Source organism: Harpia harpyja, chromosome 15 (assembly GCF_026419915.1).
Source record: "Harpia harpyja isolate bHarHar1 chromosome 15, bHarHar1 primary haplotype, whole genome shotgun sequence".
NCBI lineage: Eukaryota > Metazoa > Chordata > Aves > Accipitriformes > Accipitridae > Harpia > Harpia harpyja.
Window position 1 is genome coordinate 29,616,592 of NC_068954.1, and position 24,002 is coordinate 29,640,593.

General features: G+C 57.9%; 1 protein-coding gene across 1 annotated transcript; it reads left to right on the forward strand.

Moving 5' to 3' along the window:
* The first annotated feature begins 1,948 nt into the window (after positions 1–1,948).
* On the forward strand, positions 1,949–19,175 carry FIGNL2 (fidgetin like 2). Its single transcript, XM_052810306.1, is given in 3 exon segments — positions 1,949–2,109; positions 16,939–18,212; positions 18,214–19,175. Coding segments are annotated over 2 exon segments (2,202 nt in total). The 5' UTR covers positions 1,949–2,109; positions 16,939–16,949; the 3' UTR covers positions 19,153–19,175.
* Positions 19,176–24,002: the final 4,827 nt, after the last annotated feature.

Below are 24,002 nucleotides of genomic sequence, written 5' to 3' on the forward strand. Positions count from 1 at the left end.
CTTCCTTCCCCCATCCCATCCCTTCCCTGCGTTCTGCCTGAGCAGGGCTGCCCAGCTCTCAGCTTAAAATCTGATTAATTTGTCCTTTCCAGGCTTTTCTCAGGCCAGCCGGAGAAGCGGTATTCCCGTGCCTGGATTGCAGCTGGGTTAAAACAAACAGCGCACCCGCTCCGTGCCGGCATTTGGGTTTCGGCACTGAGCTGCATCGCTCGTGGATCCGGGTGGGTGCAGGCAAAGGCTGCCTGCAGCTCTAATGTCCACCCAAGAACAGGCAACGCTCGCCTGCTCCTGAAAAGAAAAATGTGTCATAATCCCTGAGGGATATGACACAACATTCGTGTGAGGGAAATAACGCCGTAATGTGATTACATCAGGGAAGAGCCTGAGCTGGTTAAATAAAATGAAGCGGGGGTTTGGAGAGCAAAGACGAGGCGGCTGCGGGGCATTCTTGGCGCAAACCCACCCAAAGAAGGTGAATTTTTGGGCCCGGAGAAGGGAGCGTGTCACCCGGTGGCCCAGCCCAGCTGATCCTGGGCTGAGCAAAGACTATGCGGGTCCAGAGAGTTTTCGGTGGGGTGGATAATGCCTTAATAAATAGGTTGTCTTGTAGACACCTCCCATTGACACAGTATCCTTGGGGCAACTGTTTTATTTTTGCACGGTAAACTAATAGTAGGAAAGTATTCCAGGTATTTGGGATTCCTCTGAGCGCAGTTCAGCAGCTGAGGACCCAGCCCCCGGCTCCTCGCAGGCCGCAGCTGGGTCCTCAGGGGTACGGGCAGAGCTGGAGCTGGGGTGCAGGGGTCAGGGTGCTGGGGAGCCAGGGGAAAGGGTGCAGGGATATTGGAGGCTGGCGTAGAGGGGAGCAGGGGTAGAGGGTGCAAGGGGCTGGGGTGTAAGGATGCTGGGGTACCAGGATGCCAGGTGCTGGAGCACGAGTGCTGGGATGCTGGGGTTGGGGAGCATGAGCATTGGGATGCTGGGGTGCGGGAGGATGAAGCGCCTAGGGGCTGGGGTGCATGGGTGCTGGGATGCGGGGGTGCAGGGTGTCAGGGTACACGGGAGCTGGGATGCTGGGGTGCAGGAGGACAAAATGCGTGTGTGCTGGGGTGCATGTGTGCTGGGGGGCTGGGGTGCAGGGGGTCGGGGTGCATAAGCATTGGGATGCTGGGGTGCGGGAGAATGAAATACATGGGGGCTGGGCTGCGTATGTGCTGGGGTGCAGGGTGTTGGAGTGCATGGGTGCTGGGATGCTGGGGTGCGGGAGGATGAAACGCATGGGGACCGGGGTGCAGGGGTTTGGGGTGCACGAGCGCTGGGATGCTGGGGTACAGAGGGTTGGGATGCAAGGGCACCGGGATGCTGGGGTGCAGGGGGTTGGGGTGCACGAGCATTGGAATGCTGGGCTGCAGGAGGATGAAATGCACGGGGGCTGGGCTGCATGGGCGCTGGGCTGCATGGGCGCTGGGATGCTGGGGTGCAGGAGAACGAAACGCACAGGGCTCGGCTGCCTATGTGCTGGGGTGCAGGGGCTCAGGGTGCACGGGTGCTGGGGTGCAGAGGGTCGCGGCGCACGCCTGCCGGGCTGCCGCAACGCCAAGACCTCGGCTGCCCGTACCCCCCCCCTCTGCCTTTATACCGGCCCGGCCCGTTCAGCGGGACCAGAACTGAACCTGAACCGGCCCCAACCCCACTCTCGCCGCGGGGCCGCCCCCTCCTCCTCCTCCTCCTCCTCCTCCTCCTCCTCACCCCCCCCGCGGCTGCGGCGCCTCCCGCCCCCGCTGCGCCCGAGGGGCCGCTCCGCTCCGCCGCTCTCCCGCTCCGCTCCGCCCCGCCGCGGCGTAGGGGCGGGTCGTTGGGCGGCGGGCAGGCGGAGAAGGAGAGGCGGGGGGGGGGGTGTGGAGGGAAGGAGGAGGAGGAGGAGGAGGAGGGGGGGGCCAGCCCCGGCCCTCGGCCCCGGCCCCAGCCCCAACCCCAGCGCCGGCCCCAGCCCCCGCCGCCCGCGGGCCGCCGCGCCGCCCCGCATTGTCCCGGCGGTAGCGGGCAGGATGCGGGATCCCGCCCGGCCGCCCGCCGCCGGGCTGCGCTAGGGCCCGCCGGCATGAGGAGGTGAGTTGGGGGGGGAAGGAACCGGGGGGCTCTACCGGGAGGGAGGTGGAGGGGGGGGAGCAGGGAGGGATGGAGCCGCCCCCCCCCCCCCCCCCCGCGTTGCCGGTGGAGCATCCTCCGCGCTGCCGGGGATGCCCCGCTTCGGGCGGAGGCGGCTTCGCCCCCCCCGCCCCGGTATCCACCGAGTCCGGGTTTGGGGGAGAAAACAGCCGGATTGCGGGCTGCTGCGGAGGGGCCGCGGCGTGGGGGGGGAGCTGGTGCGGCCGGTAACCCAAGCCCTCCCTGGGGACGGGGTATCCCCCGCCGCCTTGGCCTTTGCCTTTGCCTTTCCTCTCCCTTCTTACCCCAAAAAGGCTGCAGGGAGCTCCGGGCAAACGTGCTCCTGACATGAGTCTGCTCGGCCAGGAGCCTGCCCGGCGGGGGGAGCGCAGCGGGCGACCCTGGGGGGTGCCCGGCCCCGGCTGCTCCGGTGGCTCCCACGCCCAGAGGGGTGCGCACGGTGGGGGGAACCCTCCATCCACTCATCCATCCACCCACGCACCGAAGCATCCACCCAACCATCCACCCAACCAACCATCCACCCAACCATCCACCCATCCACCCACCCATCCACCCACCCATCCATCCACCCAACCATCCACCCATCCATCCACCCATCCATCCATCCACCCAACCATCCACCCATCCATCCACCCATCCATCCATCCACCCAACCATCCACCCAGGAACAATGCGCGCTCCCCTCAGCCGCTGTCGCACGTCAAGCGCGTGCTGGAGCGCTTGCCTTCAAAACAGTCGTGGCGTTGAGGAGTTGATGGCGATTTTTAATTAGGAGCTCTGCCTGAAAGGTCTTTTTTTTTTTTTTTTTGAAGTGTGCTTTTTCCACTTGGGGGACAAAAGGCACTTGGGAAAAAAAACCAGAAAGGTTTTTAAATAGCTTTATACTGTGTCTTCAGCATAAATTCTCCTGGTTTTGGAGACACCATGCACTGGTTTACATCATTCCTAGTTTCACTCTGGGATCACAGAAATGACCATTATCATTAATTGGATCCTGGTGTCATAACAAACAGATTTCAGGGGTGCCAATGTGCTGAACTGAATTCGTAAGACTTGGGCGCGCGTGGTCTTTAATTTGAATGCCTGCCCTCTGTGGAGGGTGCGTGAATACAGTAATAACAGATCAGAATTGATTTACTGATTCCATGCATGGGAATTGCCGAGGTTTTTCCCTGGTTTCCTTCCAATGCGCTCCCCACCAGCGCCGACGGTCGGGAGCTGGCTGGGTCGCTGCTCCGGCGCGCGGCCGGTGATGACAGGGTGCCGGGTTTGGCGTTCCTAGATGCCAGCGTGCGGCTCTGGCGCCTGTTTGTTCTTAGAGGTGGTTCTGAATTAAACATTTCTGCAGGGTCTGAGGCCCAGGAGTTGTTTATCACATTAAACATTTGTTTTAGCTCTCTTTAGCAGAAGTGTGTTGACATTTTCTCTTGGGGGACTGCCGGGGATAATGAATGGCACGTACTGTATTGTGTTCCTCGGAAAGCCGCGGGATCCTGCAATAACATAAACACCCAGGGCTGAATTCATCACAGATCTGAAAAGAATGGGCTCGGTGTTTACATCAATGCTGGTCCTGAGCCGCAGCTCACATTTAAAGTTTATTATTGATTATGAAAACATCCCTGTTAATACTTGTCAGATTTTTTTTTTTTTTTTTTTATTGCTGACAGCTGCAGTTTCACTCCCTGCTCTGTGTTTTAGTTGTAAAGCTTTCGCGGAGGAGAAGGAGCGAGCCGGGTGGGTTTCGGGGCGGCTCGGCCCGGGGAGGAGCAGCCGCGGGCTCTCCCCGCTCACAATTCGTTTTCTCTGGAGCGGGGAAGGGTTTCGCAGCCGCCTTTGTTCTCCCGCAGAGCCCCCGCCGCATTCTTCCCTTTTGCCATTATCATTTTGGTTAAACAGAAAGGCAAGTTGTGTACCATATGGATCATGTTAACAATTGCTTATCTGGAGCCGGTGTTTTCTCCTCCCTGCCTTTCCCCCCGGCCTTTTTCTCCCTTCTGAGGTCTGGGTTGGGGCGTTAACAGCATCTTGGGTTTGGTGCCCGTTTGACGCCGTCCCAGAACCCAAACCTCTCCTCTTGCATCCCGTCAGAGTCAATTCCCCAAGGTAAAACAGAATGAAAGCAGAGAAATCTCCAAAGCGGGTTTCCCCGGATGCTCTGAAATACAGAAAACAGTTGTTGAAGAAACCAGCATGTCTGCGTTCGTAGATTCACGCCTCTGGTCAGCAACGGGCTTCTCCCCCGGTGCAGCTAAGGCTCCGTTTGCCTTTATTTGGGGAGGAGGTGGATGGCCAGGAGAGGATCCCAATGCTGCTTTGCGTGTTTGTCCAGACCGATAACAAGCAGGGGCTGTGGTTTTCCCAAATCCCCGCTTCAGGCTGCTCCCAGACTTGTATCGAGGCGCCTGAGTAAGCAGGCTGAAAGTTTTGAGCCCTCACCCTGCGTCCGTCCTCCGCTTCAGGGGATTTCAGTAGCCGCTGGAAAAAAAAAAAGCTGTTATTTTGGGTGCCCAAATACAGATGCGAGGGCCTAACCTTAGGCCAAGGGAGTGGCTGTGAGGTCACTTAATTCACCTCCTCCTTGCCCCGTGGAAAAGGTAAACACAAAGTCTCCGGGAGCATTCGCCTCCAAAGCCGGTATCGCATCCTGCAACAGCGCGTGTGGGTTAGAAGGAATAAAACGATTCTGCACGGCACATCGTCACCTCTGTAACGACGGCATCTCTAGCATCATTAAAAAAATTCCTGGAAGGAGTCTGGAAGTGTGTGCTATGGCATTTGCAGATGCTGTGGACTTTATTCGTATTAATTATTTTTGCATCCTCCTAGTCGAGGAGAAATTCTGGAGGGTAGAAATGCCACCTTCAGATTTTTCTGCCAAAAGCCAAATATTCTCCTTTCTTCCCTTTCTGTCTCTGCTTTTCTAATGGTTTGGGGTTTCTGCAGCTCCCTGCTTTCGCCCCTACAGCTGGGAGGAGATGGGTCGTGTGTAGGGATGGAGAAATCCCTCAATCCACAGTTTACAGCAGCAGATGTGGGAGCACCAGATTTGAGCGAGGATTCCTAAAGGGAATTTCCCTGCAGATGACATTAATGCATCTAGAGAAGCAATAGTGACCCTTGCATGACGCTGACCCTTGCGTTTATGCCATTGTAAACACTTTTCAGTTATATTTTTTGAGCTCCAGTGATTATATGGCTGGAAGCAGAGCTTTGCCGTTTGACAGAGGCTGTCGGGGAGGCTCCTTTTGTCGTCCTGGGGCAGATCCCGTCGCATCTGGCCAAACGTCAGCTGGAATTTTGCAGCGTGCAGGAAAGCTTGAGGCTCGTGGCTCCGAGCTTCTAATTTGCTTGGCGTGCTCCCTTCCTCCGCTCTGGCAGACAGCCCCAGCTCAGGTGCTGGTGGGGTGGGTCCTTCTCTTGCAGCTTTTTAGCAAAATAAAGATGTTTTCTTCCTTTTGGGGCATGGAGGGGTGTGCCGGTTGATGCATGTGTTTAGCAATTCTGTGGTGCTCTGGCTCCAGAAAGCTCGTCCCTGCTGCTGGTGCTGCTGGTGCTGCTGGTGCTGCTGGTGCTGCTGGTGCTGCTGGTGCTCGGTCACTTGCGTGTGACATAAAGCATCCAGCACTCTTGTCCCAGGGGACACCGGTGCCAGCAGTGGCACCCAGCTCCCGACCGAAGGGAGCCATTGGGACTGAATCAGACTTTATTAGCATCAAGCAGGAAAATTCCTCTTGCTGGATCAGCATCCAGGCAGGGAATAAATCACTTCTTCCCAATGCCAGCCCTGGCAATTCCCAGTGCTGAGAAACAGTTTGTCCCCTTGCAAGGTCCTGCCGCCGTGAGTTCGTTGCCATGATTACTTCTGATATATTTTCCTGTTGGTTTTTCCTTTGGACTCAGCTTGGTCTCGCGCTCCGGCACGGTGAGAAGGACTCTCCCCACTTTTCTCCCTCGTGCTGCTAAGCCCTGAGCAGGATCGTGGTGCTTTTTTTGCTCCGTGAACCCCAGTCGTGATTTGCAGAGGATGCTGCTGCGTGCACGGGTGCTGCCCAGCAGACCTGCCCAGGCACGGCAGCACCTCGGCAGCTCTGGGCTCGTGTCTCCTCTAATGGGAGCAAGAGTTGAAAGTCAGCACCGGCTCTCCGCAGCAAAGTTTATTTTGCTGTGTAACGAGGGTGTTGTAAAATCTCTCTCCTGGCCTTGTGGCCTGTCATCAGCTGAAGTTAATGTTGGTTAAATTGTACAGATCGCTAGCACAATTTTTCCTCCAGTGGTGCATGCCTCAGGTCGCTTATCAGCAACCCCTGATCTTTATGGGGGCCCTAATAAACCCAGCCAAGGCCTCGCAGATGCTGCTGACTTATAGTGGAGAACAGGGGAGGATGCAAATTAAAGGGTTTTCTTCCTAGCTCCTTTCACCCGAGGACGGACAACTCAATCATGGAAAACCCGGGCATGTTTATTTAATTACAGTGATGCCATCGTGGCTTGTGTTGTGGTGGTGCCTGGGGACCCTCGCCCTGGACCGGGATGCTGGGGTGCACTCCCTGGGGAGGGATGCTGGGGTGCGCTCCTGGGTGGGATGCTCGGCTGGCGGAGGTGTGGTACCCAGGCGAGTGTTTTCCCTCAAAAGATAAAAGAGCCACTTTTTTTTTCTTTTTTCCCCCAAGAAAGTGAAAACTAATGTCAAGACAAATTGCACTTTAACCCACACTTGTCTTGCCTACAAAAAAAAAGCTGAATAATAGCTGAATAAGTACCCCTTTCCCTGCCCCGGCTGCACTCAGAAGAGGAGCCTGCTTCTCACAAAGACTTTGCTGTGTAAATAGATGAGAGGTGCAGCGGCGGCACCGAGCTGGAGGGGACTCGTGGCATCAGGGGACGCTGGAGCCCGGGTCCTCTCCCTGTGATTAATCTTTCGCGGCGTTGCTTTAGGCCTCTGAAGAGCAGCAGGACCGGCTGCCGGGTTGCTTTGTCTGCTGCCTCGGCTCTGCCGCGGAGAAGGGACGTTCCCGTCGGAGGCTGTTTCTTTCCTTTGGAAAGAATCTGCAAAGCACTTGACTCTGCTCACTGTGTCCTGCTGCCTCCCGGAGCGGGATAATGTGGGTGTAATTGATGGCGAGAGGACTAATGGCTGCAGAAATGTGTAATTAAAGGCCAGGGGTGACGAGCTGCGAGGCTGTGCTGTGCACGGGAGGTTAGAGAGGTTGAGTGTGTTTTGAAGGGTTTGTCCTGCACGTCCCGCCTTGGGAAGGCAGGTCGCCCTGCTCAGGGTGTCCTGTCATCGGGGGGGGGACACCAGGGTCCCCAGCTGACCCAGCCCCGCACGGTGCGGCGGCAGAGCGCCGTGCGTGCGACAGCATCCCCGCTATGGATGTAGCCAGGAAGGGTTTAGGTGTGGGGATTTTTTTACCCATTCTGGCATCGCTGGAGCTGTTTTCCCATAGTTTGGCTGGATCTGGAATTGCCAAATCGCTGGGATCAGCCCCGTCCTGCCTCCCGTCCCTCGTGCCACGTCCCCATCCCAGCCCTGTGCTCCAGCCGGTTCCCAGAGCATCGCCTCCTCCTCCCTCCAAACGCTGAATCGGGCCACGTGTTGCAAACGTAAATCTGCTAAAACGCCAACATGCCGCGAGCAGGTTGGACTTCGTTAGACCTGGCAACCCTCAGCTGTGCCGCCGGGCCGGGGCAATCGCTCTGAGCCCACGCTCTCCCTCCTGGGAACCCCCCCCCCCGGGGCTGGACCCCGATCCCCCGGGTGAATCAGTAACGGCGATGGGCAGGACGTCGTGCCCGGCACGGGTTTACGGCAACCTGGGAGCGCGCCGAGGTGCCGCAATACCAGCTCTGCATGTGGATGAGCTCCAGGGGCTCGGTGCCGGCGTGGCCGTGCCGGGTGAGGAATGCGGGAGATGTGGTTATGGGGCTTGGGGCTGAATGCCGCCGTCATGTGTCACGGCATCGTCACCGGCCAGCTCTGCCCGGGACATCCCTCCCGGCGGGAGGAGGACGACGCTGCGCTCACGGCTCGCACCGAGCCCCGGTGCTTGCTCAGATGCCGGTGCGAGTGGCACGGTGCTGTCCACGTGTTATTTTGGTCTTTCCTCACGTACGTCCCAGCCGGCACGGGCACCTGTGTGGTCCCTCTGCTCGTGCCGCTGGCGGGGACGCGGTGACGCTTCTTCATGTTACGCTTTGCAGCTTCGCGCTCTTAGAAAAACAGGTTTTAGCAGCTGCAGTGAAGTCCCCGCAATGTAAAAATAAATCAGGAGCTGGAGATTTATTGCAGATGCCACCAAATAAGGAGATTTAAAAGATACCTTTTGAAGTGTCGTTCCTATTTTCCACCTTAGGTGTTGCAGGTGCTTGGGGTTGATGAGAGCAACATCCGTGCAGTGCGACCTGGGTGCTTGGCCACGGACGCTGGCAGGCAGTGCTTACAGAAATGAATATCTGCTAATATAAAGATATTTCCATTTGCATCTTAATGGCCACCAACCTGAGCAGCAGGGCAGGGCCCAGCCGTGGGGCCGAAGGTGCCGGCTCTGCGCGGGCAAGGCTGGGGTCGCAGCGCGGCCGCTGTTCGGCACGAGCCAGGTACGCGCTCCAGAAATAACGTCATTACGGATCTGACCTTGGGCTGTTCATATCCTCCTCCTACAAGGTGATTACTTTTTAATGAGTGGCTGCTGAAAAGGGAGGAAAATGAATTATTTCTGCCGTAGGATTAGCTCTAGGAGACAGGAGCGGTGCTGCCCCGATCGATACGCTCTCGCACGGAGCCAGCCCGGCACCAAACTTCTCCCCGATTTCCTGGCGATACCTTCGCCCTGATGCTGCTGCCACCTTATTATTCTTTAAGCTTTTTTTTTTTTTTTTTTGAGCAGCACCCCTGTAGTGGCAGGTTGAGGCGTTTGCACCCTGTGCTATATAATGATATATAATTATAATTGGCTTATAATAGCCACATATCTGTGCAAACTCCCAGGGCGCAGAAGGTGGGAGCTGTACGGGTGGCTGCTCCGAGCACGGCACAAGGGTCCCCAAAGTCAGAGTCCGTCCGTCCATCCGTGCAAGTGCAGGCATACGGCAGAGGCGAGCCGCAGCCTCGGGCGTGGATGGGGGCAGCAGTGTCAGCAAAGAAAGAAGCCAAAAAAAGGGAACTTCTGGAAAATCCATTAGTGAATGGAGTGCAGGAGGGAGCTCAGCTTTTCAGGCTGCTGAGGCGGTGTTTAAAAAAGAATCTGTGAGTCAAAAGGCTTGTGAAAACAAAAGCCACCGAGAGAGGCCTCCCCCAGCCCAGCTCCGGCGGGAGACGGTGAAGCTGTGGGTGCCGAGGGCAGGGAAGGTGGTCCACAGGGGATGGGGATGGGGTCCGTCATCCCGCAGGGTGTGTGACGGGAACACACGGAGACCGCGAGAAAGAAGATGCAGAAATGATGGAAAAGAGGAGTTTTTCCTCAATTCTCTGTGGAGCGTGCTGCCCGGCAGGGCACCGAGGCGGAAAATACAACCGCGTTGTGCAGTGCTGGATAGGGCTGGGAGGCTCCCCAGAATTAGAGTTAATTAAGATTGATTCGTTCCGTGGAGGAGATGAGCTGGAGCGTTGCTGCTACCGCTGTGGACAGGCTCTAGTGCACGGGGCGAATTATCTTCTTGCTGCAGCCCAGTTCCCGCGTCCGCCGCAGCCCCCAGCACTGACCCCGGCCCAAGGCCAGATATTGGAGAAGATAGACCGGGGGCTGGTGGCTCCTGCCTTGGCTTTTGCCCCCGGGGGAGTTTGTTATTGGAGCTTCATCGGGAAAAACACCTTGGGAGGAGAGGGCTTGGGCAGGAGTGGGGGGTGCCCGGTCCCTGGGCCCCTTCCTGAGCTGCAGGGCATCTCCTGCGTTTAATGACCTTCATCCAAGTGCTTGTGGGAACACGAAACGTAACGGCAATGCTTTCTTCTTGGAAAAATAAGTCATTTTAAATTGTTTTCAGCCTTCTGGGGTTTACGTGTATATTGGGGTTTGTAGACAACCCCCCCCAGCGTCTGCCCCAGGCATGCACAGCACTGGGTGCGGATCAGACCACGGCTCCCCAGGGTGTAGCAGCGGTCCGGCAGCCGGGCTCAGGGTCCGGCCCCGTAACAGTTTGGCTTTGCTTCTTCTTATGCAGTTGTAGCGTAGATCCCAGAGGTCGCATCCTGCCGGCATCCCACCACCACCAGCATCCTACTGCACAGCATCACGGGTCGCCCGGCCAGCAGCTCAGCGCTGGCTGGGGGCTGGTGGGGGCCATCAGAAGAGCATGACCCCCCCAGATCCTCCTTCTGTGGGTTCGGGTGGGCTCGGACAGTCCCTCTCAGGGGGGGATGTGGTGAGTCCTGATGGGTTTCAACAAGTGGTTTCGAATGGAGCGAGGTCAGGACAAGAAGTTTTTCAGAGCGGCTTCTGTCTGTTTGCTGACAGCACGTCCTTTGCTAAGTGGCTTCTGTAGGAGCAGAGACGGAGAAGGTATAACGATGCCTTCAAACTATTTCTCCACGTCCCTCTATAGACCACGTGAATATGCAGACACACAGCCGAAATCTCCGCAGGTGGTTTCATGTGGCATGTTTCTAGACGGGCTTGAGGAGGAGATGGCCATGGTCACGTCCACGCCAAGCGCAGACTCACAGCCCATAAGGGAGAAGCGACGTCCTCACCTCGCCGCGTCCTCCAGCCTTGCCATGGAGCGGGAGCAGGAGGCAAAGTCCCGTCTGGGACCGGGTGGTGGGAGCGGGAGCTTTGGGGTACTGCTCATCACCCTCACTGGCTTGGCCGTTGTTATGCAGATTGCATGCAAATTGGGTCCATTTGACCTCCTGACCTTTTTATGGGGCCACGTCTGTTTGGGGAAATGGTTCTGCTGATTAGAAATGGATTTTCCTCTCTAATGTAATACTCTGAAAATGGACTGGGTCCAAACCCAGGCCCCAGGACCTCGTCTGGTGTCAAGGAATGAAATTTTGGTGAAGGGCTTCAGTCCGAACAGGGATCTGAGCAGCACCCATGGGCCGTGGCACCCTTTGCTGGGGCACGCTGCACCTTGAGCATCAGCCCTGAGTTGACCTTGAGAGGCGGTGGACTTCGACGACCTGAATGCTCAGTGATGCTCTTGCTAAAACCCTTCTTCCTACCGGAGAACCGTCCTTCAAGCAGCGGTCTGGTGGAGATCACAGCTGGAATGTGGCCCCAAGGAACATCCTACAGCGGACGAGGTGGGTCAGGGCAGGAGATTGTCTGCTGGAGGAGAAGCAATGGCGTGGCCGGGAGCGGGAATGCTGTTGCAGGGAGCTGCATTTTGCATGTGCTGAAGCACACCCGTGGTAGGGAGTGGGCAAGATGGTGATGGATTAATGCGATAATTAATCTTTCGGGATTAATGTTCCTCTCTGAAGCATTGGAGGGAATGTGCCGGTGGAGTGGCAGGAGCAGGGAGGGTTGGGGCAGTCCCACCTTTCAGTGGTTTCTAGACCCAAACAAATAGTTCTGCTGTTTTGTCCTGTGTTCCTGGAGGTGGGTGCAAGGCTGAAGCCCAGATCTCGGCAGACGTGAGTGATCCATGAGACCTGGGGACAAGTCACATTAAGACAAATATAAATAGCAAGAAAGAGGCTGATTTTTTTTTTTTCACTTTTTTTAGGTCCCTTTTATTGCTTCTTTTTCTCCCATCCATCTTATAGTGAAAGGTGGAGCAAAATTCCTCAAATCCACTAATTGCATCAGCTCGTTATTAATAATATCTGGATTTTATTGCCATATCCCCTCAATCTGGGGATTCCCAGGGCCACGCGCCGCGTACAGTTTCCTCCCGATGACATTTAGCTGAGAGTTTCTCCTCTCGCCGTGACAGATGGGTGATGCTCAGCTGCTGCCAGGCTGAGCGGATCCATATTAATTTTTCATTTGCTGGCCGGGTGCTGGAGCAGCACAGATGGGCGATGGCCCGTTGGTCACTCCCGGTTCGTGCTGGTGTCCAGCTGCTCTGCACTTGATATATGAGTGGACAGAGCGGATGCTGGAGCCTTTGGCTCGCACCGGCCGGGGTGGAGGTTGTTTCTCCTGGGGGTGGGGAGAGGGCACGGTGGGAGTTAGCCTAAATCCTTTTAACATATGTACATTGACCCTGCTCTGATTGCAATACCATCCTTCGCTTTGTCGGCACCGGTTAGGAGGGGACGGGGAATGTGCTGGACAAAGAAATGCAGCTCCCCGATGGACTTGCCAAACAACCGAAATTTGCCTTGGAAAACTCGATGTTTGAGCTCCGGCAGCGTGCCAGGCTGCAAGAAGTCGGCTGCCCGGCGTCGGTCCGCAGGGGAGGGCTGGGCGATTTAAACGTCTCACCCTTTGCAAACGCTGTCAGGTATTGCGCTTGGGTTGTATCACATCTAAGTGTGGCTTTGTGCTCTCCTTGCCCTCGTCCTGGCTTTGGGACCAGCTCTGCCGTCGATGTAAATCGCTGCCGGGCTGTTTTGCCTATTCTGGACCTGCCATGTAGGGATTCACTAGAGATGACCAGCTTAAATGTGTATATCAACATGCGGAAATGTTGCTATACTCTACAGCATTAATACTAAAGCATTTCAGAAACATTGCTGCAAGCCTCAGGTCCACAGTGAGTGTAAATGGAGTATCTGCATGGGTTATAATTCTGATTTATAGCTGTGGTTTGACTCGTGGTAATGCCATTGCACTTTGCCTATGCTGCTCTTAGGAGACAGGGACAAACCCCAGCCCAGGACAAGCTCCTGGCAGCAGAAGCCGAAAAGATCATCAGGAAATGCCTCATTTAAAAAAAGAAGAAGTCATTCCCCTGCCTCCCGTTCACTGGGCAGACTTGGGAAAGTCTGTTCTCTCCTCCTGCATTTTTTTCCCAGCTTGCCTTTATCCCTGAAGATAACGCTGCGGCTGCTGCAAGACCTGCAGCATTTCTGCATGGTTGCAAAAACCTCTCGGTGCTGGGAATCCAGCTGCAGTGGCAAAGCTGTCGGTGCAGGAGTTGCATTGATGTGAGGCTGCATTCCTGCTGTGGGTGCTTGGTCCAGGTTCTTGTCTGGACCCACCTTCAGGTGCTGGTAGCAAAATCCAGCACAGAAGATCCATTGCGCACAACATCCCTGATATGAGAGGTCTTGGTGAAGGCTGGGCTGTGAAATGGGACTCCCAGCATCCAGGTTTGCTCCCTCTGGGCCCAAAGTTTGCACGTCAGAGAATTAAAAACCTGGGAACTCGGGCAGAGCCTGGAACCGGGACAGGCTCTCCCTGCCCGGGAAGCCGACCTCATCGGACCGTGCTGCTGCGGGTAACTGCAGGGGTAATGAAACTACTCAACATCTTTTGAAAAAGGCATAAATCCTCCAAGCTGGCAGCTCTGCAGAAAAAGGAGCCGTCAGCGTTTAAACCAGCAAGACAGCGGCGGTACGAGCAAAGCATCGCGGAGGCGGCTCATCGGCTCATTCCTACACCGGGAGCTGAAGGACGGCAGCGTCTGCTCCCTCCCAAGGGCTGGGATGCTTCTGCAGAGCAGCAAGGGCTGTCCAAGGGGACGTCGAGACACATCCAGCGCTTGCACTGCGGGACTGCAGATCACTCCCTCCGGGCCGGTCCCTCTTCCCGGGGCGTGGGTGCTCGGGGGAGTTTGGCTGGATTTAAACCCTGGCTTTAGTGCATCCTCAGCTTGAACGTGTTTGCTCTTGCGCGCTCCCTCTCCTTCTTTGCTCTCCAAATCCATTCCAACCCTCTCCTGATCCCCCTAGGGATGCCGGATTGCTGCAGCCATCAGCACACGCTGCCTGCGGGTCATCTCTATATTCGCCCGTGTGAGGTTTTGCCGTGAGTTTTTATGCACCAGCGTTAGCGATGGGTGCCTGGACGTGGGGCTGGGACAGGAGCATATAAAATACGGGCACATGCGTGCGTGCATACGTGGTACGCTCTGCGTACGAGGGCTGTGGGTGATAGATCTGTGCTCCAACAAAAGCGAACCCGCGCCGGGGTGCTGCTCGGGGCAGCCCTGCGTCCCCACAGCCTCATGGCTACGCCTGAAATCCCTCGGCGAGAGCTTTTCCAGGGAGGGAGCGCACCCCATCCCCAACGCCGAGCCGTTGGACACCCTCGGCGGTGCGCCCCGCTAAAAAGCCCCCGAACAAAAGCCCAGTTCAGAGTCGCTGCTGAATAGATTAACAAGATTTCCATAATTAGGGCGGGCGGGAACAATAGGATTCTCCCCTGCCCAGCCCCCCCTGCCCGCCTTTGTCTTGCACTGGGGATAATGGGCAGCAGCGAGGGTGGGAACCGGCCCGGCCATTTGGTCACTGGACAGTAATTTTCTCACACTGCCAAGGGGAGCATTGAAACATCTGTCCCGCTCCGCCGCCTCATTCACGTCCCATTTCAAACCCCTGACAACTTCTCCCTGCCCGCCGGCCCTCCCCCTCCGCCTGGTTTTCCAGGGTGCGACCGGACTTTCCAGGGATTTGGGCTTTTTCTTCTCCCAAATGTATCTCGTCTTTAAAGGGGTCGGATAGAGGCGGGTTTGCTTCTCCATCCTTTCGCGCTCGGGTTTGCTTTGGTGGCAGCAGCGCCCGTGGAAACCTGTGCCCGTGCATCCCCCCCTGCCCCTCTTCTCGCCGTTTGCGGGACCCGGTGCTCGGGAACAGGGCTGGAGGAGCAGCCCCAGCTCGCGCCGTGATGGCGGGCTTCCAGCCGCACACGGCGGCATTGGCCACCCTCTTGCAGGCTCTTAAAAAAGCAGTTCCCGTCACCGGGCTCGTCTGTAGGGACCAGTTTTTAGCTGGCGTCGGAGCAGTGGGGTTCAGGCGTTGGCATCGATCCCCGCTATGGGGAAAAGCCGGGCGCTCCTCGGAGAAATGACCGTCGTCACGCGGGGGTTTGTGTCTGTCCTCAGGGGGTGTTGTCCTCAGAAATGAAGCTCACGCTGCCTGATGCTGTCTTGCAGGAGAAGACTGACATAGAATTGCTTGGGCTGCGGGCTGCCACGTCCTCCCTTCTCCAGGAGGGATGGGTGAGGGTGTCCGTGCCGCCGTCAAGGGCGGCTGTTTCCCGGCTTCAGAAGAAACGGCCTGGAAATGTCACCGGGATTTGCCGGTCGTGATGGTGGCACCTCGTTCCTGCCACGCTGCTCCGCAGTGAGCCCCCGTGCCATGGTGGATGCTGGAGCAATCGGCCACCTCCCGGGTCCCTCCCAAACCCCTTTTCTCCTCCCCTGAGCCCCAGGCATTTGCAGTCTGTATTTTTTTGGGAGCCCAAAAGCAGCTGCCGTCTGCACACTGTGTACCACCACACAGCGGTCTGAACAAGGATGGAAACTCCTGGTGCTTTAGTTCCTTCAAAAAAAAAAAAAAAATTTTTTTTTAAAATGTCTTATTCCTCACGGAGTCATCCAAACCCTCATTTTTCCCTTTAATAGCTTCTCAGTGCTTTTTGCTCGCAGGCAGAGGGAAGGGCCCCCTCCGTCCCTCTGCGTCCAGCCAGACCGCGCGTACGGCTCGGGAAAAAATCTGCTGCAGGAGCGCAGGTTTATTGGGCAGCGTTCTCCTTTGTGTTCATTAAAAAGGGCCCTTTCCCGCAGGCTGTCGTGGCTGGCTCTGTCTGAGCGTTTATCTATCGGGAGCACTTTAATAATGGCCAGTAAATGCAGGGAGGATGCCGGATAAAGCCACGCAAAGCCGCCATTTAAATCCTCTTGTGTAAGTTTGATATCCAAAGTGGAAGTACAAATGCCATATAAGTCAATTAAAGCATTAAGTAATCTAATTGTGCTGTGGTCACAAAGTGGCTTAAAGGCTGAGAGAGGCGAGTGAGTGGTACACGAGGTCCCCTCCCGGCTCCTACTTTAGCCGTCCCCCGAGGCGCTGGGCATAAGGGCAGGGGGAGACTGGGGGGCCGGGGGGGGGACCCCACGCTTTGGGTGGTGATGGGGGACACTGCCACCACCCTCTGCGGGTGCTCGGGGGCCACCCGGTATTTGGGGGTTGGAGCAAGAGAGGGTGATGCCGATCTCGGTGCAGGGGGGGGTCTGGGCACGACCGTGGTGTTTCTGTCTTCCCCTTTGCCGGAGAAATTGTTTTGGTGGGGTCACGCACGGTCCATCAGTACCGGCACCGGTGCCAGGGGGTGAGCAAAGGGATGTCGGCAAAGGCTTGCGCTCAGCCCGGGGTGACGGGCAGCTTCCCACGTGCCTATACGTGTGTGCGTGCAGTGCAGCCCCTCTTTCCCTGGCCACCTGGCTACACGCTATTAATATGCTATTAATATTATATGCATTATAATTATAATATTATAATTATACTCTGCTCCAGGTGGAGCGTCTCAGGGCGGGGTCGTCCTGCGGCGACGTGTGCCGATGCTCGGCACCGCGGCGCTGCCGACAGCACTGGAGGCTGCGCGGTTCGTTATCGCCTTGGCTTGCCGTGGTTTGATAACCTGAATATTTTATTCTGTTGGACGACGTGACCGTCGTAGCTTGAGCTGGCTGGGTTCTCTGAAGTGCTCACGGTTGCTGTTCCTGGGGGATGTTTGCACTGGTGGGGGTCAAGGGGATTTTTGCATGGGAAAATGAGAGCATGAGCGTAATCGAGAGCACGTGTTTGCCGTCAGGAGGTGCGACGTGGTCCAGAAGGACAGGGCGGTACGGTGGGTTTTGGAGATCCCCGGCGCAGAGAGGTGCTCGTCCCTGTTTTGCTGCTCTCACCCCGCGCTGTCCTGTCACCCGCAGGTCTGTCGAAGATGCACTGGTCACCAGAGCATGCCCAGTCCCTGAACCAGTGGCCGGAGCAGCACCTCGACGTCTCCTCCACCACCTCCTCGCCAGCCCACAAGTCCGACCTCTACCCCAGCACCCGCCAGCGCTTCAACTACGCCTGGGCCAACGACGACATTTCGGCGCTCACCGCCTCCAACCTCCTCAAGAGGTACGCCGAGAAGTACTCGGGGGTGCTGGACGTGCCCTACGAGCGCCCGGCGCTGAGCGGCTACGGGGATGGAGCCTTCGGGCCGGTTAACGGGCAGAAGGGCGACGGGGAGCCCTGGCCGGTGGCACACGGCTCCGACGGTGCCTACCCCTTGACCCCCATCCACGATGGCCTCCCCGGCGCCAAGGGGGTGGTGCCGCCCGCCGTCCCCCCCGGCGGCGGGGCCATCGGGCTCGGCGGTTCCCCCGTGGTGTCTGCCAACCTCGCCGATCCCATGTACCCCGGTAACTCCTGCGGAGGAGCCGCTGCCGGCTCCGGCGCGCTCGGGTCATCTCAGGAGTACCCCTCAGGCTACGGTGGCACCTACTTGCCCTCCGGCTACTGCACCCAGCCGGCGGCAGCGCTCCCCCCCCCGCACCCCCCTGCCCTCCATGGCTCCGGGCTCCTGCAGCCCCCGCACCCCTCGCCTGCCCTGGTACCGGGCTACGGCTCCTCCGGCACGATGTACAACTACGCCGCCGGCAGCTACCCGCCGCAGCCGGGCTACGGGACCATCCACCCGCCCCATCCCTCTGCCTCCTACCTGCCCTCCGGCATCGCGGCGCCCACCCCCATCCCGGCCCCGCCGCCCGCCGCCCGCCCGCCCGGGGTCCCTGGCTACGGCTACCAGGGGGCCGGCTTGGCCCCCCTGGCCGTGCCGCCCCTTGGCACCGAGGCGGCGGGCGCCCTGAAGAGGAAGGCTTTTGACATCTCCGGCGGGGAGGACGAGGGGGAGGGCAGGTATAGGAAATACAGCTACGAGCAGCCAAAGTCCCCCTACCCCATGTCGGACAACGGCGAGTGCCGGGGCAACGGGTTCAGCGGCAGCGCCGAGTCCCCCCAGGTGGCCTTCAAACCCGGGAAGCGGCCGGCGGGCGCCGGGAATGCCGAGGAGCACGCCGGCAAGTACGGCGGGCAGCCGATGAAGAGTATGGTCTCGCCACCTTACGGCGCTGGGGATGCTCCGCTGCAGCCGGCGGAGCCCTTCGAGAAGTTCAGCCCCCCCCTCGCCAACGGGGAACAAGCAGCCGAGCCGGGACCCCCCCTTCCCGCTGCGGCTGCCCCCCAAAGCGCCGGTCTTCGGCAGCCCGCCGGTGGAGGAGCAACCCAAGAACGTCGACCCCCTGGTCTTGGAGCTGGTGAACACCAAGATCGTGGAGCGGGGGCCGCCCGTGCAGTGGACGGACATCGCCGGGCAGGTCTCCGTGAAGGCCGCCATCGAGGAAGAGCTGGTGTGGCCCATCCTGCGTCCCGGCGCCTACACCGGGGCGAGCCGGCCGCCGCGAACCATCCTGCTGTTCGGTCCCCACGGCACGGGGAAGACCCTGCTGAGCCGGTGCATCTCCACCCAGCTGGGCTCCACCTTGCTGAAGCTCAGTGGGAAGACCCTGCTCTCCACCTGGAAAGCCGAAGCCGAGAAGATCCTGCAGACCGTCTTCTTCGTGGCCAGCTGCCGGCAGCCCGCGGTGGTGCTCATCACCGAGGCCGAGTCCTTGCTGGTGGCCCGGGCTGGCGAGGACGGCAGCCAGGTGAGCAACCTCAAATCCCAGCTCCTCTCCTACCTGGACAACGTGGCTACCTCATCCGAGCAGAACGTGGTCGTCATCGGGACCACCTCCCGGCCGGGCAGCATGGACGAAGCTTCCCACCGGCGCTTCGCCAAGCGGTTCTACATCTCCCCGCCGGACAGCATCGCCCGGCGGCAGATCCTCCATCACGCCTTGGCTCAGCAGAACTCCTGCCTGAGCGAGCGGGAGATGGCCTCTCTGGTGCAGCACACGGAGAGCTTCTCGGGCAGCGAGCTGGTCCAGCTCTGCCAGCACGCCGGGGCCACCACGCTGCACGGTTTGCCGGGCCAGATCCAGCCCACCTCCTACCAGGACTTTGAGAAGGCGTTCTGCAAGGTCCGCCCTGCCGCCTCCCAGAAGGAGCTGGACTTGTTCCTGGAGTGGGATAAAATGTACGGCACCAGGCACTGACGGCGCGGCAGCGGGAGGGGGACCGGGGGGGGGCGCGGGGACGGACCCTTCGCCCCCCAGCCCGAGGCTCCGAGGCCGGTTTTGGGACTCGGCCGATGGACACAGGGTTTGGAGGGGCCGGGTTGGGGTCGGCGGGGGCTCCGGTTCTCCCCCAGAGCCACGCCGGGGCCGGACCCCCTCCTCCCGAAGTGCAGGAGACCCCTGGACAGCCCCGACGGCAGCACGACGTACCTCTTCTTGACTATTTCGGACTCGGCCGGGCTTTTCCTCTCCTTGTTTTTTCGGAAGCCGTCGCCCACTGAACTCAGGATAACCTATTTATTATTTTCCCGTTCATCCGTCCCTGGACCAGCGATGCAGCGAGCGGGGCCGGAGGCGAGTCGGGATCCGGCTTTCCGGCATCGGATGCACGAGCTCCCCCGTCTACCCAGAGGCTCAATTATTATTTTTTTTTTTTTTGATTGCTTTTATTGTTCCTAACAGAAATACCTCGGGCGTCTTTTGAGCAAAGCAGCCCCCCTTGCACGTGGCATGAGCAGCCCGGCGGCGATGTCCTTGATCGGGGAAGGGGGGGGGGGGGGGAGTGTGGGGGGGGACACAAAACCAGGGGGTTTTGGAGTAAAATGCTGTAGATTGTTTAATATACTAGACTTGGTTTTTTATTTTTGTAAGGTATGTAGTATTTTTTTGTTTTTTCTTTTTAACTACTCAGGAAAAGAATTACCTCAGAAAAAAAAAAAGAATGTGTTTTTAAAAACTCTTTTTATCTTCTCAGAAAAGGAAAAAGAGATTTTTAAGAGTTTTCAGACCTGGGACAAAGCTGCCTCGTGTGTTTGCTTCCAAAAAGGGTGACAGAAAGAAGGAAGAAAGAAAAAAAAAAAAACTTGAAGCTGTTACAAAGATGAAAGTTGAATGTATTTTGGGTGCTTTTCACGTATATTATGCCATAATTTTATTTTAATTCTTTTTTTTTTTTAACATTGTTATTGTAGCGTTTGGTGGAGTAACGTGTCTTCAACGGAAAGAGTATTAGTGCTGTAGTTTGGAAGCTGTCGCTAGCACCACTTTTTGGATCAGGTTGGGTCCGTCACCCTCCAGCATCTCCCGCTGCATCCCGGGGCTGGGGCCCTGGGGTGCGGGGAGGGGGCACCCACCCCTGTGCAAGGCTGGGGCCGGGGGGGTGGGATCCTCCTCCCGGTGTCATTTTTGCACTGGGGATGGGGCCGCGGGGGAGGACGCCGCTGACGAGGGCACGGCGCTCCCTTTTCACATGAAATAAGGGATTTTTTTGGCTTCCCACCGCAGTCGCCACCTCTGAGCACCGAGAAGCCCCGGCAGAGGCTGGCGGTGGCCGCAAAATTTGGGGAAATCACTTTGCCCCCCCCCCAAAAAAAAGTCTAGCAGGGCTGATGATGGGCTGCAGGGTTTTGCCCTGGGTGCTCTTTGCCCTCCCCTGGGGGGGGCCGGGCTGCGGGGGTCAGGACACAGCCCAGCTCCCCCCTTCTTGCTGACCACCGGCGGATGAAAAGCTGCATTACACAAAGCATGAACCCACTGCACGTCCACCTGCCCCCCCCCCCCCAACCCACTTCGCATCGCCGGGTGGGGTTGGTTTTTTTTCCCTCAATTAAAAAAAAATACTAATTTTTTTTTTTTTTTTGAGCTCTATGTTGTACTGGGGGGAGGCAGCTGCTCCGGGGCTGCCCAGCCACCCACCGGCACCGGCCACTGCTCAGAGCAGCCCCCCCCATAACCTCAGGGTCTGCGCAGGCAGAGAGGACGCATCCCTCGCAGGGGCTCCCCCCCCCCAATTGCAGAAGCGATGCATCTGCCAGCTTTGGGACGTTTTCCCAATTTTTGTTGCAGTTTCCCATTTAAGTGTGCACGGGAGCGTGCAGGCAGCTGCCTGCGTGCAAAGGGCATTACCGGGGCAGATGCCCCCCACCCCGGCTTCCAAAAAGTGGTACTGGGTTCCTGAAGACTTTTTATTATTATTATTATCATATTTGACTTTGTACACTCTCTGTAACCATTTCTACCTCATTTTGCAACATATTGTACATGAAAGTATTTAATTCATGTCTTATTAATGTCTGAAAAAGAAATGCTTTTGAACTGTAATGGTCTACCTCAAGAAATGCTGTATTTTAAAAAGAAAAGTATTACACAGTATTAAAGAGATTACATGAACGCCCGGCTGACAGCCTGCACTGCCTTCTCCCAGCCCTTGCCCCCCCCTCCCCAGGCTTTTTTAGCCCCTGGGGGGTGCACATGGTGGGTGGGTGGGTATTGGGGTGGGGGCTCTGGGGGGGGGGATATTGCAGGGGTGGGGGGTGCAGGGGGGGTATTACAGCCAGGGGAAGGGCAGAGCCTCAGCCCTCCCCCCTTCTCGTTAATGGTGGGGGGTCCAGGTGTGCCCCCTTCCCTCATTAGGTCTGTGGGGGGGTCCAGGTGTGCCCCCTCCCCTCGTTAGGGCAGAGGCCCCAGGTAGAGCTGGCTGGGGGCAGTGGGTCCTGAGGTTCTGCTGAGGAGGGGTCCCTGCTGGAAAGGCCCCCCCAGGTCCTGGGTGGGGGGGGCTGCTGCTGGTGAGGACCCATCCAGTACCTGCAGGTACGAGGGGCGGCCGTGGGGGGGGACACAAGGATGGGGGGGGTTTGCCTGCGCTGCCTGGCTGTGAGCTTTGCTCTGTAGTGTCTGGGCTGGCTCGGGGTTGGTTCTGGGTTAATTTTCTCTTTTTCAGTTGGGTTGAGTTTTTAGTGCTTTTTTTTTTTAAGCTGAATTACTTGTGTTGAGCACTGCTGCTCCCCCACGTTTTATTTCTCAAAGTTTGCTGTAACTCGTGAATTCTGGAGTATTCATTTACCTGGAGGCTTGTGACATCCTCATCCCGGTTTCTTTTTTTGTGTGTGTGAAGTTATACGCTTGGACAATTTTTGTATCCTGAAATCGGTTAATTCGGTTAATCAGTTCCCCCGTGTCCGGGGCAATTTCCGAGTCGTAGGAGCGGTTCCGAGTGAGCTTTGCTCCGGTCGGGAACAGGGCGGCTGCGGCGAGACCTGCGGCAAAGGCTGCGATTTCGGCATCGCTGTGAGCGTGCAACGGGGGGGGAATCTCTGCCGATGCCCCCCCCTTGGCAGATGCCAGCACGGCCCCCACCGATCTCGGCGGGGAGGGTTTCCCACGTCGATGTTCCCACGCAATCCAAACGTGCTCGCGTTCTCCTCTAGTTCTGCGTGGATCGGAGCGCCCGGTCGATGGCTGGGCTCTGCGTTATCGATAACCAGAGACGTTTTGCCACCAGCTCCGGCCGGCGATGTGGCTCCGTGAATGCCGCCTGCCCTGAGCATCCCTGTCCCCCAGCGTCGCTGTGACCCCAAAAGAGGGGACGCTCATCCCTGGTGGCTGCGTGGGATGGGACCCGGCTCCCTCCATCCCTGTGGGATCCTGGCCATGCCACAGAGATGGATTTTTTGCCCTTGGCTGCTGTTATTCATGGAAATAAGGGGAAAAGTGGCTCCTAGCCCATGGCTGCTTGTTTGTTTGTTATCTCGAGGGCCTCGGCCAGGCTAATAAATGTACCCCCCCCCCCCCCCCCCCCGTCTCCCCCTGGGTTCTGTCTTTGCACCCAGCTCAGGAGTTAAGCTCATTAGCAATAGCAGGCGCGCAGCCCGCTGCAGAGGGGCCCTGCGTCCCAGAGCAGAAATAATTGTGGCAATTAGCGTGGCAGCTTCAGGTTTTTCAGTGGGTGGGAGGGCAAGGAATTGGGTGCTGGACCCCCCCCCCTCCCAGTACAGGAGGGGATATGGTGGCATCCGTGGCCGGGAGGTGTCCGGAGCCTTTGTGCTTGTGCTGGCGTATCTGGAACAATGCGGCAGCTCCGGCCTTTTATCAGGACCCCTGAGGTTACGGCACTATGAATAAATTACTTGGTGGATGGGCTGCAGAGTCACTAGCCGAGAAAATGGGAGGAAGGTTCCCTCTTCCTCCTCCTCCGGCAAAGGGAGGCTTGGCTCCTCTCCACCTGCTGCAAGGGATGCTGTGCACATCCCTGCTCCCAAACCTCGCAGCTGCTGTTTGCGCTTTGTGCCTTTGCTTTGTCCGGCCCCGTGGTGCCGGAGTGAGGTTTGGGGTTCAGTGTTGGCTTTCAGAGGGACCTCCCGGCTCGGCCGCGGCTGGCGGCGGTTGTTTTTGGTGCCGAGCCCGGTGGTAGCCGGCGCAGGGTTTCCATCCCTGAGCAAAGTCCCACGGCAGCGGGATGGGGAGTCGGAGATGGGGAGCCCCTCGCTGGGCCTGTGCTGCAGCGTCCAAGCTGGTTATCCCACCTGGGATAACGGGGTCCAGCCATGCTCTGTCCATCGCAGCCGGGGAAAACATCGGGCTTGGCCACGGGCTGGTCCTAGCTGGGATGTGCCGGCACAAAGAGGCAAGGCGGATGCTTCCCAGCATCTCAGGTTATTAAAATGAATTTGCAGCTGGACTCTGACCTTTCAGAGTCTGGATTCCACAGAACTCGTGAAACCTGCCTTCTTTCGCCAAATCCGGGCCAAGTCCCGTGTGGAATGCATGGGGCTAACAGCGCCGGCGTTCCTAGCAGTCCTCCCCAGTCCAACCACGTGTGCCACTCGCCCGCTGTCCTCTTTGCTGGTGGGACACGCACGAGCAATTCCTCCCACCCTGTTGGCCTGGTGCATCTGCCCTGGCTGCGCTTTCCTCCCAGGGATACCCGGGGAATGGTCCCGGCTCCTTCACGGACCCTCCTGGCACAGCGCGGTGATGCTGCCCAGACCTTCCCAAAAGATGCTCCCAAATCTTTTGGCAGAAGGGGCAGTGAGGACGGGGAGCCTTTCCAG